We start from the raw sequence: 16,375 nt of genomic DNA, 5'->3' as shown, positions 1-16,375 counted from the left end.
TAAATCTATGTATTATCCTTAATTTGATATTAAAAAAAACGTGCACACATAATAATAATTATTTTATAATTTAACTTTGGAAGTGAAAAATGCAAAGGGAACAGTTTCTGATCACCTTCGCACGTTTTACTATGAGCTATCAAATTTTGCGTATAAATTTCAAAATACTTCACAATTATTTAGTAATTTGTTAGAATAAAATTGTACCACACTAAGCTTATTATTTGGTTTATTCTCCTAAACTGATCAGGAATTGTATAACAATTTTTGGAAACTGAAAACCACTATTTTTTTTCTTCAGAAAAGCCGGTCCTCTAAAGGTTAACGGTGATTCGATTCCTTGCATCGAGTTTTTTTTTGCAGCACTGACATTCAGGATGCCCCGACGATGTATAGACTAGATCGCCCTCAGATTCAGTTTCCTCGGGATGTGTCGGTAATATAATCTCGCAAGAGTGTTGTCTGCAGTGTCTGCACGGGGTTAAAATTCACCGCGAGGCGTTTTAGGTGGACGGAGAGGAGCAGAGGGGGAAGGACAGTGATAAAAGCGAGATGAGAAACGTCTTCGCCGGGGCTGTAGCCCATATAGGGAGCGAAAGTTGAACAGATCGCTGGAGACTGATCTCGTTGTTCGTATGACACGAGTGCCGACGCATATTACCGTTTTTCATTGCTAATTGCAACGTCCCTCCATCAGACACGCCCCCTTTAAACCCTCGCAGATTAAGGTCGCTGGGAAGAACGGCGCCGATTGTCCTTTCTTCTTAACAAAGAGCGAATCGGAGAACCGTGATTGGACCATACGTCGCAGCCGATTGCTCGCAGCGTGTTACCCTCGATTATTACAAAACTCCCATCGCCTGCTGAGGACAAGCTTCTTCGAGACTACCAGCGCGCATTGAAGACTCAATTTCACGCTGATTTGACGCAGCTCCAGTACAGCGAATGAAGTTTTCAGGATCTCTGATGTTCGATCCGCGACATAATGGACCTTCTGAGACCCATCTGTCTTTCACCTGTCTCTCGGCGCAGAACCGTTCGCCTACGATGAAATTTATGCGGACGACACTTCCCGTTACGGAAGTGAGGCGCCATAAACCGAAGCAAAGCCGGTTACCGCAAGGACTTGCCGCAATGTCATCGTGTACCGATCTATATTTACCCGCGCCGCGCGGATTGCTGTCAGGAAAAAGGAATCTGTTGACAGCGGCGCAGTAACATATCGAGCGCTTGCAGCGATTCGTTTCTTTACGCCGGAAAGTTCAATAATTCAGGACAGGCGGGCCCGACAGGTGGCACAGGCGCCGCGCAACCACTTGTAATTAATTTTCCGAAAAATCCACGGCACACGCACCTCGGCGAATTTCCTTCGGACGCGTCTTTAATCGTCGAAACTCATGAGAGGAGAAAACTGTCGAGAAAATTCGTAGCACAATTTTAGCTCGCGGGAAACTGACTTGGTGAGATATTTAATACACTTCCTGTCTAAATATGCATTGAATATTACTGGAAGGACATAAAGGGGGTGTGAACAGGACGACAGTAGGACAAAACGACCCGATGACGATTAAAAATCTATAACTTTCGTTGTGGTCTAGATATTTTAATGAAATTTGGCTCAATTTAACCGCAAATTTACGGCCTTTGATTGTATTGTTCTAGACCAGAACCGAAGTTATAGATTTTTGATCGCCGTCGGGTCGTTTTGTCCCACTGTGCGACGTTGGAGTGACCGACAGATTTCGTGAACCAGCGAAAGGCAGTCGCGAAATCAGTGTTTCCCCTATTTAGCAGCTGCAGCTGCACTGAAACCAAACTTGGACGTATTCGGCAGCTCGGCTGGGGCCATACGTTGCGGACGCGTCTCTCTGATCGGCGGGAAAGAACGAGAAAGGGAACGCGGGCTCGGCCAACTTTACGGCGAGCAGGCGCTGAAATTAGCGCTTAAGTATCGACCAGTTCGATGAATGTCCTAACGAGCGCCGCGCTGATCGCGGTGTGACTCATATCGCGGCGATCACCGGTCCTCGAGATTTTACAACCCGATTAGAGCCGCGATGATATTTCAATAAAACTGGCTGCAACGCGGCTGCGACGAAAATGGTGGTAATATCGTTGAAGGACGTGGCAAGAGTTTTAATGAATTACCGATTCTATATGTAAAACGACACTGCGAAGCAGTTTAGAGCGGGGATAGCGAGGTTTACTAAGGACCCACGTAATAATTTTAATAATTGTGGCAAAAAGAAGTGCCATAAATTCATTCTGGTTATATGTTACTACGGATATTCATAGATGGATATTCAGTTCGTTAAGTTGGAAGGTACAGTAGAACGCGTGCTTTCTTTTAAAAAGGGAGAAGATAAACTACAAATGTATCATTAGTAATAATTAATTGAAAAGAAGATCCGCTATTACGTTCCCTAACTCAAATCTTGCAATTTGTTTTACAATCCAGCTTCAAGCACACACAGTCGCATCGGAAAGTAAGTTGACACTCTTTAAAATCGCATAGCTTTTTTAAAATTGGTCCAAACGATTTGAGTTTTTTTTAGAAGCTAGCGGAATTAGTTTTCTAGCTGACGTGTTTCGTCGTTTTGAAAAAAAACCGCAACTGGTCGGAATAGCGATGAAAATAGTGAAGTTCGTTTTTTTTCAAAACGACGAAACACGTCACCTAGAAAATTAATTAAGCTAGCTTCTAAAAAAAACTGAAGTCGTTTGGAGCAATTTTAAAAAAGTTATGCGATTTTAAAGAGTGTCAACTTACTTTCCGATGCGACTGCATAGGTGCGACAGATGAAATAAAAAGAGAAAATAATAGGATCGTAGCAGAAGATAATAAAAGCTGTTAAAGCGAAAATGAAACTGTCTTACGTTTCGAAATCCCACATCGAATATATCCAATTCCAGAACAGGGTAGCCAGCGATTCAACGCGAGAAATTAATGCTTCAATTAAGAGGTTCCCATTAACTATTCGGCTTATTTCGTGGGCGAAGTATCCGTGTCACTGATAGGTTACTAAAAGTTCGGTGGAGGAACGGAGTGGCTATTCGTTCGCCAAAGGCACGCGACGACTGTTTTGCCGCCCGTAGTTTTGCAGTACCGATCCATCGACGAAGAAAGCCGACTACACGTCAAGAAAAGTGGGGAGCCTCTTCTGTGCGTACTCTTTTCGATAAGGCAGATACCCGCGAGTGACGCGGGCACCATATACGCACGTTTTTCCAGTCACTCATCGCTTCCGGTTTCCATTTCGACACAACACTAATTAATACAAATCTACGCGTGCATTAACAACTTTCCTCCATTAGAATCTCCTCTCACTTAATTATACCTGTAGCTAGCTAAAGCCCCCACACAGAGAATTCTGTAATTCGAATTTTATTTCTGAAAAATGAACGAAGAAATCGCAAGATCGCGTTGCAGATGTACAGATTTGGTAATATCTTAATCATCGTTATAAATGTGTTTCCAGGCTGGTTTTTCGTGCTAAACCGGCAACGTGACGATCAACCGCTGGATTGACGTCAACATACTTGAAATTACTACCGATTGGTATTCGCCGGCCGTCGTTTCGCGTCTGCCGCCGGCGGAATAAACTCGGAAGAGTTTAATGCTGGGGGGCATCGATAAGAACGTGAATGGAATAGAATCTGTAATAATATTCTTATATCAAATCGACCACATTTCCCTCGGCAATCGAGCACACTCCGTGCAGCAATTTCCTCCGATAAATGGCATGACAGCGAGGGAAAGAAGGACTCTTTGTTGAAAGATGTGGCCGTTCAGTAGTCACGTCCGTTCAGCAGTCAGACTCGCCGCGACGCGACTCGTTCCACGCGAACAATCCCATTGTCGGCGGGACCTTCCCCCGGATTGAGTAATAAATTTCTCTCTTTCTCTGGAGCACCGGGTGTCTAACCTCACGTAACTTACTGCTACCTTTTAAAGAGCCGTCCAATATCAATGCCGTTTCCCCGACGCATATAACGCCCGTTGGCCCATTTATGGGCATAATGCGGCGTATGTTACGTTGTCATTTCTTTTTCGCAATCACCTTGACCCACATCATGGATCAGGACGGCATTAGGGACACGTCATTTCACCGGTTGCGCAACATTTTCTTTCGTTTTCTCGCCCCTCCAGCAGCGTCCACCCGCTACGATTCACGAGAGACGCCTCGTGGCGCACTCGACTTATCCTTTGGTCTAATTCGTTTCATGGATGACGAATTGCCGATGACCAGTGGAGCCAGCCAGCCGGAGGAAACGTTAAACCGACCGGGGCTCGTTCGCATTCCGCTCACGTTTCGCGGGGCACGCGTATTGTGAAATTTAGTTCGACCAACGTGGTCCTCGTTGGTGTACGATAGTGCTGTGATGTATTTTCAGGATGTTAGTACGGTTGCTGGCGGTTCGTGCGCCGATCTGTGTGCTGTCAGTTCTGTTACGGTCTGGGGATCGTTTCAAGAGTGTTTTAAGGTCTAGGATCACATTTAGGTCAATTGAAGTAAAGAGATCGTTGGCACTGACGGCACTGAACTGTCACGGAACTGATTTGTGGGACCGGACCTTTAGGTGTGGAAACACTTCTCCGAATAAGATTCAGCGGTACTGGAGTACCTGAGCTGTGCTCATGACAAGCTTCACTTAGACTTAGGGGGTTCACCACCTTATAGACGTAAAAGAATGGGTAAATTTAAAATTCAGTTCCTCAGGAAATTTTTCTGTCAGATATTAGGTAACATTCTAACTTTATTTTCATACAGTATTTATTACTCAAAGTTTTAAAGTGGCGGAGTTATGCAACACTGTACACCGCCATATCTTGTCAGCTGGTCTTCAGCACCAGAAGCGATTGGAAAATAAGAATAAAAAATTCTGATTTCAACTTTAAGAAAAATAAGAAGCTTTATAAGTCTCCAAAGTTGTCCTTTTCCACAGAAAAAACTTTCCATTTTCTTTTCAATTTTTACGAGTATTCAAAAATCGAGCTTAGAAGACAATTTATTTCTGTTTAAGTTGACATAAGAATTTTGACATAACGGTAGACAATGTGGTATAACCCCTCCATTTTAAAACTTTAAGTAATAAATAACGTATGAAAATAAAGTTGAAATGTTGCTTAACATCTCTTAAAAAGATCCCGATATTTCACTGAAAAATTATCCGAGAAAACAAATTCCAAATTTACCCATTCTGTTAGGCCTTCAAGGTGTGGAAACCGAAGGCATTGAGGATCAAAGGACAATGTTAAGTCCCGGAGAGGGTCACTGACCTACGAGCGTGCAGCGAGTGCTAAAAAAAACCGAGGGATGTGAGCGACACTCTAGCAGGTAGGGGCGGCAAATGTGCCTCATGATCTTCATTTCAGGGCCGTGTTGGGCCAGCGTGTTGCCGCTCTTTCCTAATTATCCAAGCTTAGAGGCACATGTACAGGTTTACGTACTCTAGAGCACACCGACTCGCGTAACATTTAATGTTTGCCATGGATAAAGTCCCCCTAATTGTTCAAGTTTATGTGATGGAACAATCGTATTCGTTACCTTGAGAAAGTCGCGCAGCCACATCACTTCTGGTTTAGGATCGCCGACCACCTCGCATGATATGATGACCGTGTCGCCTTCGACCGCCTCCGTGGACAAGGGTTTCGTGACGAAAAGAGGCTCCTTCGAATATCTGCGTGTCGTAGGGGAAAGAATGGCTTATATAACTTAGCTCAGGGCTGGGCAACTCGCGGCCCGCGGGCCGCATGCGGCCCCTTCCCCGACCTGCCTGCTCTGCTGGGCCGCAGGAGAACGACCCCCACCATACGCTTTTAACTCGTGCACTGTAAACAGCCACACGGAGCTCTCGCTCCTACATAGCTGGTATTGCTGATGGTGGAGGCACTGTTACCAACCCTACAGATTTTTCCGTAGATCTACGGATTTTTTACTTTATCCACGGATCTACGGATTGTAAACTGTAACCTACGGATTTTTTACCTTTTTCATGAGTTAGTAACCCATAATCAGCAAAAGAATCACTTTTTTGGAACGACTAATAGCGGCATCTGTTGCCATTGATTTTGCGAGCCAAACCGCCGATTTACCGCGGGTCGCTGAATTCCACTTCACTACAAGAGCTTTTCATCACACTTAATCGCTGGAATTATTTTTATTCTCTAGTTCTACTGCCCTGCATTTTGAACGAGTACAATAGGAATTGGCAAAGTTGATTTCAGAATCTTTGCACGTGAACTTTTTTAATTCCTTTCCGCGAATTTACGTCGGGATGATAGTCTTTGGCGAAAAACGACTTTCGGGAAAACATTATTTTTGGGAAAATCTCTTGTACTCAAGTGGAATTAGTAAAAGTCGATTTCACAACTTTTGCGCGTGAACTTTTTTCGTAATTTATGAATTTTTGTTGTGACAATAATTTTTTTTGAGAATGGTAGGGGAGGGTCGAAATATAAGATTTCTAGAAAGCATTTGGGAAAGGACGGTTTCCATGAAAGCAAGGGAATTAGCTTCTTTCATACATGTAATAATTAACACTTATGAAGAAAATCCGTAGATCAACGGATTTTTCAAAGGGGGATCTACGGAATTCAACGGAATGTTGAACATTTCTCTACGGATTTTCACGAACCTGAGTTGGCAACACTGGGTGGAGGAACCGGCTGACTAGTAACGGGGATTTTGCGGCCCGCGGCGGCGAACAAGTTGCTCGGTCCTGACGTAGCTAACACGGGGAAGCACGGTTGCGGGAATCGCTTTTCGAGCGACAGTATATGGGGGTGCTGTTTCGGCTGCTTTCATAATGGGCCTTCGTTTTCGAGATATTTTGATTCTAAAGTTTTTAACGTATCTAGCAATCCAAATACATAGCATCTATATAAGTTGTATATAAGAAGTATATAAGACCACCCCTACGGTGAAACGTGACGGCTATCCTACTTTACCGGCTCGACAATCGCAGGTGTCGAAACTTTCGGAATGAAATATTTTCGCAGTACAAGAATATAAAAACACCGGAGAAATATGTAAGATAGTATATAATGCATGATATGTACAAAAAATATTTCCACAGTCCCAGTTGGGGGAATCGAAAGCAGAGATGGGCAAAGATAATATCTAGATAACCACAAATACAAGACTTTACGTTTATCCGTTATTCGAAGATTGAATAAGATGATTTATCTTTATTCGTCGGGAATTCATCCGACGGCCAAAGATACTTTGTTTATTCAAAGCCCTTCATCTTGGGCTTCGAATAATTTGCACTCTTCATTGTATCTTTATCCTAGAAGCTCGAATAACCGACGAGAGCCTTCGTGGCCGGAGCCCGGCGAGATCGCCGTTGCTCGGCGATGTGTCATCGATTATACAGAACCGGAATTTGTTTACTTTTCAACAATACGAAGGTCACGCCAATGGAATCCTGGCATTCCCCCGATTAAATTGAAGGAAAATAATTTAAATCGGATTATTTTTAACGAAACGGGTTCTCAAGTGCAGAACTGCAGATTCGTCACTGTTTAGTGGGCAATTTTGTATGGCCCCACTGGTTTCGGGAATATCCTTGTCATCTGTCATGCGACTCTCTGAGTTTTCAGGACTTCGACGGTCGAAACCAGCGGAACCATACAATGTTACGCACTAAACAGTGACGAATCTGCAGTTCTGCATTTTTAATCATATCTTTGCCAAAGTGACATCAATCGATTCCTCGTGTTTTCTCCATCAAAGTAGTCCCCAAATTATATAATTCGTACCATAATTAAGAGAATTGCATGAAAAAATTATTTGCAGAATTGAAAGCCTGTTTTTTTTTAAAAAGTAGTTCGATTTCAATTATTTTCTGTCAATTTAGGTAATCGGGGGAATGCCAGGAATCCATTGGCGTCACTTTCATGTTGATACGATGAAAAATAAACAATTTCCGATTTTGTATAATCGGTGACACATAGCCGAGCAACGGCGATCTCGCACGGTTCGGGTAGGGCTGCCATCCGTCCCGGTTCCTCCGGATTTGTCCTCTTTTTTAGGGCGTCCGTGGACGTCCAGGGTGATTTTCTGTAGTGATCCGGATTTTTCGATGCTGCTCGCTCAAAAAATCATAAGTACTTTACCTTTATTTCTCGATTACGGATACAGTCTATAATTTACAGAATTTTTTGTCCTGGTATATCGTACCTAATATATAAAATAACTAAAAGTGTCCTTGGTTTCAGGTGGAAATGTCTGGGGTTTTAATATTCTCTGTCCTGGATGAATGATTTTACAGATGGCATATCTAGGCTCGGGTCACATAGGCTTTTGCCGGTTATTTGAGCGTAAAATTATTAAGACGGAAAATTATTCGGAGCGCAAGATGAAAGGCCTTCGAATCAACAAAGTAGCTTTGTCCGTCGGATGAATTCCCGTCGAATAAACTGCTTCATCCGTGACGCTTCGAATAAAGATAACTCCGGTGATTTTTATTCGACGATGGAAAAAAATAAAGTCTCTTTATTTGATAAGTTATTTAAATAATTTTTTATTTAAATAATGCCCATCTCTGCTTATCAACCCGGGCCGGCCGCGTGATGAGCCGTCACGCTACCGTTTTAGCCACGGAACCTTCTTGAGTGTATATATGTAAGTACAGTAAACCCTCCCCCGCGGAGCAAAAATTGCGACAGTCTTCCTACCTATAACGCGGTGCTCTAACAATGCGGTTTCCATATAACGCGGTTTGAATTAATGTGATTTGTAACTATGTAATTCTGAGTTTCTTATAAGACTGTTTCCATATAACGCGGTACGAATTAATTGCGTTATAGAAGGGTTGTCTGTAAATGTATTACTAGATACGTTAAAAACTTTAAATGAAAATATCTCGAAAACGAAAGGCCCATTCTGAAAAAAAAACGGAACAGTATTTTTACACTACATGAGTACTACGACCCCCATATACATAAGTAGGTACTGTCGTTCTAAAAGTGATTTCCGCAATCGTGCCATCCCCTTGCAAATGATTTTAGCTACTTCCGATTTAGTAGCTACAATAGATTTAATCCAACCCAAACCTACGTATATGAACCTAAATGCCACTGCTTAAATCTGGGCCAGCCCTTGCCTCTTTCCGCGAGTTCTACAGCCCAGTTAAATCTGTGCCTGGACTTTCGTAACATCTCGGGTAATCACCGTTGATTATTATACTCACGGTATGTCTGGCGTGGCGACCGTCACGGTTGGCACCTCGGTAGACACCTCGCCATCCTGCTCCCTGCTGCCAATAATGGACACCCTCGTAGACGTTTCAGCGCGGCCAACTTCGTTCGTGGCTGTACAACTGTAAACCCCGGCGTCCCTTAAAGTGACCTTGGCCAAGGACAACTCGACGGTGCCATCGTGATTCAAGGTCATCACTGCTCGCCTACTCGGGCGAAGTCGAATGCCGTCTCGATGCCTGAACAAAGAATCGATATCCCTCTGAATGACGACGATGCTTCAAGGTCCCAGCTAAGAGAAAACCACGCTGACTCCTTCCACGATTTCTTTTGCGAGCGAACGCCCAGGGGGAAGGTAATCTCGCTGCTTTCTTTTAGTTAAACAGAGAGCCTTTACCATACGACGCCGACGCTGGGATAGGCCTCTATTTGAGCCGTCATGCGTAGATCCCCGCCAAATTTCACCGTGTACGCAGCGTCCAGGCCACAGAGGAATTCTGGTGCTATATACGCGCGAATCCCTTTGTCCACGACGAGGATGCATCGGCAGGACACGGAGCCCGTCGCGTTCCTTGCTGTCGCCATGTAGCAGCCGGAATCCTCCAGGGTGGAATGGATGATCTCCAGGGTGTGGAAGTTCGAGTCGTTGTCCCAGAATATGTGGTGCTCTTTGAGGAGAGAGGAATGTCTATTAAAGGTACCTCGGATTGTATGGTTAAATTAGTAGATTCTTATTAATTGGTGTAATATGTTGATTAGTATAAAATGCCCAGGGTGACTCTTTGGAATGTTCTGCTGTGAAATATGAGCATGTATTAGAGCACAGAGTACCTGGCTTACCATCTTGACGGATTTCACCCCCGTTCTTAGACCACGTGACCTCTGGAGCAGGGTACCCTGCCACTTGACACGTTAATCTCACAGGATACGAGGCTTGCACTCTTCTGTCTCGGAGCCTCATGGTAAATTGCGGAGGTCTGTCTTCTAGATCGTCGTCAGCAACTCTGTGTAATGATGCAGTAGCTTTTCAATCAATTATTCCCTGGCTTGCATCATATATGCATCGTATATTATTTATTGAGCAGAACAGTTCCCCCATGAATTTTTACTTATTTTATACAATATTTTCTGCACGGGTGGTTTGACTTACGTAACAGGAATCAACCCTTAATTACTGATTTCGATGAATTTTTCAGCCTTTATACAACTTACTTAAATCTACAAACGGGATTTTACATTTTCATTACAGGCTCAAATAAAAGCGTTGAAAAAGCGACCTTTACTATTTTCCTCGCAACTCCGACCAATTGGAATTTTTTTTTCAAAACCCCGAAACTCGTCAACTAGTGCACTAATTCTTCTAGCTTCTCAAAAGAACCCAAGTCATTTGGACCAATTATAAAAAAGTTATTTTGTTTCAAATGTGTCCCAATACTTTTGTCTGGCACTGTGTATAACAGTTCGAAACAGTTACTGCTCGGAACCGCTTCAACCCCTGACTTTAATCTCAATTATTCATTGGTACCTCGACTTAAGTTTGGCATCGGCTTCGATGATCTTCGGATCGTTAACGATGAGCACCCTAGCGAACGACGACACCTTGCCAACCAAATTGCCAGCTTCGCAGACATATCTACCAGAGTCAATATCCTGAACCTTCTCAATAACCAAACAGCACTTGCACCCGCTATAGGAAATCGAACACCTGGTATCGTCGTTGGAATCGATCTCAGTCGATTCGCGGTACCACTTTATATCGACCTTCGAGTCACTGCGAACCTGTAAAATATCATACGGATTCGTAACGTTTCGCGTGCGCTTCTAGCTCGTCGTTCGAATCGTGTTTGCGCAGGAGCCTTAATAATAAATGGACCAGAACAAAGGTAGCCTAATAATAGCGCGTTTACCTCGCATTCCAACTTGACTCTCGCCCCCTCGAGGACCTTCAGCTGACCTGGCAAGATTCTCGTGAACTCCGGAAGATCGACGGTCTCGCTGACCCTCACGGGATTCGTCATAGTCACGGACTCGCCCCAGCCGTAGCGATTCCTCGGCGTCACCTGGAACTTGTACTCGCCGCCAGGTTTCAAGTTGAACGCGTCGAACGTGTTGATCGGCGTCATACCAAGCTGAGCACGGAAAAATATACAGAGCTTGATGGGCTTTCAGAAAAGTACTTAGCAAATAGGAATCCAGTATGGAATCAGGCTCGGAAAGAGCTGAGAGAATATTCTACCATTAAATGGACAAAAATAAATGACCCTTACTCGGTTCCTTAAACAGCAGCAGGAAAGGATTATCAAAATGTTACAGTTAGTGGTGCACTTGTGGTTTCCTGTGATTTTTAAGTCTGACACTCGAGGTGTCAAGTAGAGTAGTAGAAATTGTGATAGCTATTCATAAGTTTGTAGTACTCTTACGTAAATGGCCGATATTTTTAAGAAAATCGAACGTAAAATTTTTTAAAATTTTTTATCCTATTTTGTGAATATCTCCTACTTGACTTCTCAAGGCTCCAGGTATCGAATAAACAGTGAATGATGAACGTTACCTCGACCCATCTCGCACCACCATCGCTGCCCAGCAGCCAAGCGTCAACCCTGTAAGCGATGACAGGTGCAGGTCCTCTTCTTTCAGCCTTACCCCAACTTAAGGACAGCCAATTCCGCCCTCCATCGACCGCAACTGGTTCGCTGCTGATAGGCCCAGGAACATCTGCAAAAGCCCAACCATTCACTCGTTATCCAACTTCAAACTGAATTCCCACGAACGTTCGCACTTGTCGTTGCATTCTCTCGTCATTCCGCACTCGTGAACCCTTCGTCCAATATCTGCTAACCTCTGTGCCCGTACAAGTACTCCAAAAAGTCTGTAATCAAGCAATCTTTCTCCGACCAGGAGCGTCTCAGACGAGAAATGGTCGCGCGTTCATCGTTGCTCACGACGATCCCATGATCGTGGGGCTTCATGCTCCACCAAGTTTCATCTCACAGTTCTTTTAAATCGCAAAGCCCCTCTGTTTTAATAAAGAATTCCTCGAGCCGCGTTCGAGTTCAATTGCGAACGAGAAACGACGGAAATCGTGGGACAGCGATATATCCCCGTTGGAGGTTCGCGAAATTTTCGGACGTTCCTGTGGTTGGGGCTCAAGAACGGAGCCGAAAATGTCAAGGTGTTTTTTCTTCTCGCTCGAGGCTAGAAAAAAAAGTAGGGCGCGCGGAATGACTCGCGTCCAGACGCCGACTGAATTTCGAATTTGTGGACACAGAGGGCTGTTGGGGGGAGGGGGGAGGGAGGCGAATAATCAAGGCAAACGAAAATAACTCGACGAGAGGTGTTCCACCAGTTGCGAACGTAGGTGGTGTTCGGATATGTCTGACGACGTGCGAGAACCACCTTGTGGAACTGTGTCACCTTTTCCCGCTGATAATTCGACCGCGCACCAACTTTCGTACACCCTGCCTCCCCCCGCCGCGCATAATTTCCTATTAACGCCGGCATTCGTTACACTCGCAGGCGATATTGTCGCGGTTCGCTGTTGCAGAAGTTTGTTGGCAATTGCAGCTGACGGAGGATGGCATTGATGATTATTTACAGTGCGCGCAACTGTTTGCAATTTTGTAACAAGCAACACACATTGTCCCTGTTTCTCCACGTGTGGCAATCTTCGTAAATATTCCCGCGAGATTTTGTGAATTTATAGCGAAGGATCTTGGAATTCAAGTGGAATTCAGGGATTGAATTTATACCGAAGGATCTTGGAATTCAAGTGGAATTCAGGGATTGAATTTATACCGAAGCATCTTGGAATTCAAGTGGAATTCAGGGCTTGAATTTATACCGAAGGATCTTGGAATTCAAGTGGAATTCAGGGATTGAATTTATATCGAAGCATCTTGGAATTCAAGTGGAATTCAGGGATTGAATTTATACCGAAGCATCTTGGAATTCAAGTGGAATTCAGGGATTGAATTTATTCCGAAGCATCTTGGAATTCAAGTGGAATTCATGGATTGAATTTATACCGAGGCATCTTGGAATTCAAGTGGAATTCAGGGCTTGAATTTATACCGAAGGATGTTGGAATTCAAGTGGAATTCAGGGATTGAATTTATACCGAAGCATCTTGGAATTCAAGTGGAATTCAGGGATTGAATTTATACCGAAGGATCTTGGAATTCAAGTGGAATTCAGGGATTGAATTTATACCGAAGCATCTTGGAATTCAAGTGGAATTCAGGGATTGAATTTATACCGAAGCATCTTGGAATTCAAGTGGAATTCAGGGATTGAGTTTATACCGAAGGATCTTGGAATTCAAGTGGAATTCAGGGATTGAATTTATATCGAAGCATCTTGGAATTCAAGTGGAATTCAGGGATTGAATTTATACCGAAGGATCTTGGAATTCAAGTGGAATTCAGGGATTGAATTTATACCGAAGCATCTTGGAATTCAAGTGGAATTCAGGGCTTGAATTTATACCGAAGGATCTTGGAATTCAAGTGGAATTCAGGGATTGAATTTATATCGAAGCATCTTGGAATTCAAGTGGAATTCAGGGATTGAATTTATACCGAAGCATCTTGGAATTCAAGTGGAATTCAGGGATTGAATTTATTCCGAAGCATCTTGGAATTCAAGTGGAATTCATGGATTGAATTTATACCGAGGCATCTTGGAATTCAAGTGGAATTCAGGGCTTGAATTTATACCGAAGGATGTTGGAATTCAAGTGGAATTCAGGGATTGAATTTATACCGAAGCATCTTGGAATTCAAGTGGAATTCAGGGATTGAATTTATACCGAAGGATCTTGGAATTCAAGTGGAATTCAGGGATTGAATTTATACCGAAGCATCTTGGAATTCAAGTGGAATTCAGGGATTGAATTTATACCGAAGGATCTTGGAATTCAAGTGGAATTCAGGGATTGAATTTATACCGAAGCATCTTGGAATTCAAGTGGAATTCAGGGCTTGAATTTATACCGAAGCATCTTGGAATTCAAGTGGAATTCATGGATTGAATTTATACCGAAGCATCTTGGAATTCAAGTGGAATTCAGGGATTGAGTTTATACCGAAGCATCTTGGAATTCAAGTGGAATTCAGGGATTCGAAATTGGAAGCTGATTGAATGATGTGCGATCTAAAGCTCTCGAATTCTGCACTGCGAGCGAAGATGTTTATTTATCAGACGGCCTACTTCGGGAAACCCACGTGTTTCCACAGTTTCCAGTGTATTTTTACGCCGGTATTCGTTGGTTTCCAGGGGATAAGTGTTAAAATTGACGATGAAATATATATCGGCGGATTGCAGTTAAATTTAGGAGGACCGAAGATTATCGCACGTATATGGAGCGTTTGAGATTCGTGTATCGAGACGCTTGCGTAAAATTAATTTACAAGAAACCGCGGGACACTTGATTCTAATTCGAGAATCTCGGTGCCCTTCCAACGTCCCTGATTCTCGTCCCCGCGCTCGGTGTTCCTATTAATCATGTCACCAGATTCTTTTCTTCCCGTGTACGTGTAATGGATCGCGTTTGTTTCGTAGTGCACCGTGCTGTATTTTAAAGCGCGTGGAGGCTTGGTCAAGGAACTGTCACACTTGGCACAGGTTCAGCTTCGAATTCAGCCGTTCGTTGGCTGGAAATTCGTGCGTTTATCGTTTTATCCGAGCGAACCACGCGTCTGCGGCTTTAATACGATTTAATGGAAACTTTATACTCAGCATTCTATTCTCGGAGGAACATTTGCATAAATCTGTTTCTTCAAACATATTTCGATTAAAACATATTCAAACGGGCCCCTGCAGGGGACCCAAAATAGCACGGGAATGGAGTTCGGTATCTCGGTGAAAGACTCGCGAAAATTGGATCAGCTGTTTGACTACCCTTTGTTTGGACATGGCTTTTGTTTGCGGATGCTTAAGAAGTGAAGTATGCTGACTCGACGGATAATCAGCCTAAATATTGACGTCACTTAGCGCGTCTGCTTAGTCCAGGGTTTATTTGGCCCGGGGCCATTAATACCTGGGCCAAGTGTACGGTGAAACTACAGTCACTGTCTTCGGGTCGTGACTTTTAATTATAATCGCTTGATCGTGTTAACTCAATTACTGATACCTGACACTTGCACTTCCACCCTAGACGAAATATGTTCCACGGTTCTTTTAAGCAGCAATAATAGATAATAACGTATTTATGTTATCAAAAGATTTTGTACAACGAAGTTCAACTTACTTCTCACGTAGGACATTTCGTCATCGCGACTCTCGCTCGACAGACCCAGGGCACTTCCAGTATCGGTGCGGCTGCTCAGAGTGCTCCAGTCGGGTGTCAGTGACCTGGCGCGCTGTTTCACCTGGATAATCAATAAAAATAAGAAACATGTTTAGTAAAACGAGGGTGTTATTAGCAGTTCAGTGAAAATTCAAAATTTACTTTAATCGAGAAGAAGCTTCTGTCACAACCGTATCTGTTTTTAACAAGAATACAGTAGGTGCCCTCGTCTGTGGGCTGGACCCTCTTCAAAGTCAATCTCACGTAGTCGTCGATGGCTTCTTTATGAGATCGTGGACCGTCGGTGATGTCTCTTAGTCCCTTCATCCAGGTCACTGGTGAACAAACAATAATAACGTATGGTGATACCCATTCCTTGGAACTAAAATAAGTTAAATTAAATATTTTTAGAACAAACCGACACAAAAAGAACAAGTTGATATCTAATCGGGCCTAAGAAATACTGAGGAATCTGAGAAAATACATTTTACCCCTTTTCACCCCTTTGGGGACGGAATTTCTGAAAATCCTTCCTTACTGGGCGCCTACTACATAAACCCTCCAAATTTCACGTTCCTAGGTTAAACGGTTTGAGCTGGGCGTTGATGAGTTAGTTAGGACTTCTTCTTTTATATATATTATGATTATTATTATTATATATAGATATTATTATTATTATTATTATTAAACGTCTTTATTGCATACAAACAAGACACAGCAAGTAGAAAACATAGAGAAACACGACAAATGCAAATGTGGGGTTCAGTCAGGACTGTTTTTCAAACCAACCTTAAACGAGAACTTAATCTAGGCTTAAAATTAATACAAGAAAAGTAAAGAAAAGAAAAGAAGAGAAACGACGAGAAGACGAACCGACCAGATCG

At 43.3% G+C, this 16,375-nt stretch overlaps 2 protein-coding genes across 7 annotated transcripts in view; one reads left to right on the top strand and one right to left on the bottom strand.

Annotated features, from left to right (window-relative positions):
* The window catches only part of LOC143377971 (uncharacterized), an 82,527-nt gene that overhangs the window by 26,336 nt on the left and 39,816 nt on the right, over window positions 1–16,375 (bottom strand). For all 6 annotated transcript variants that reach the window (XM_076829865.1, XM_076829847.1, XM_076829873.1 and 3 more), the window contains 9 exons: window positions 15,654–15,826; window positions 15,453–15,573; window positions 11,757–11,920; window positions 11,113–11,334; window positions 10,731–10,984; window positions 10,046–10,209; window positions 9,603–9,873; window positions 9,199–9,444; window positions 5,550–5,682 (listed from right to left, as the gene is read on the bottom strand). In XM_076829865.1, coding sequence (XP_076685980.1) covers window positions 5,550–5,682; window positions 9,199–9,444; window positions 9,603–9,873; window positions 10,046–10,209; window positions 10,731–10,984; window positions 11,113–11,334; window positions 11,757–11,920; window positions 15,453–15,573; window positions 15,654–15,826 — 1,748 coding nt within the window. The remainder of the gene's footprint in view (window positions 1–5,549; window positions 5,683–9,198; window positions 9,445–9,602; window positions 9,874–10,045; window positions 10,210–10,730; window positions 10,985–11,112; window positions 11,335–11,756; window positions 11,921–15,452; window positions 15,574–15,653; window positions 15,827–16,375) is intronic.
* Window positions 1–16,375, top strand: part of Vap33 (VAMP-associated protein 33kDa) — a 135,457-nt gene that overhangs the window by 95,002 nt on the left and 24,080 nt on the right. The gene's annotated exons all lie outside the window — the stretch shown is intronic.

The sequence above is a fragment of the Andrena cerasifolii genome, chromosome 1 (genome assembly GCF_050908995.1).
Source record: "Andrena cerasifolii isolate SP2316 chromosome 1, iyAndCera1_principal, whole genome shotgun sequence".
NCBI classification, from domain to species: domain Eukaryota; kingdom Metazoa; phylum Arthropoda; class Insecta; order Hymenoptera; family Andrenidae; genus Andrena; species Andrena cerasifolii.
The sequence above is the reverse complement of the archived record's forward strand: the minus strand, read 5'-3'. Positions and strand labels throughout refer to the sequence as shown.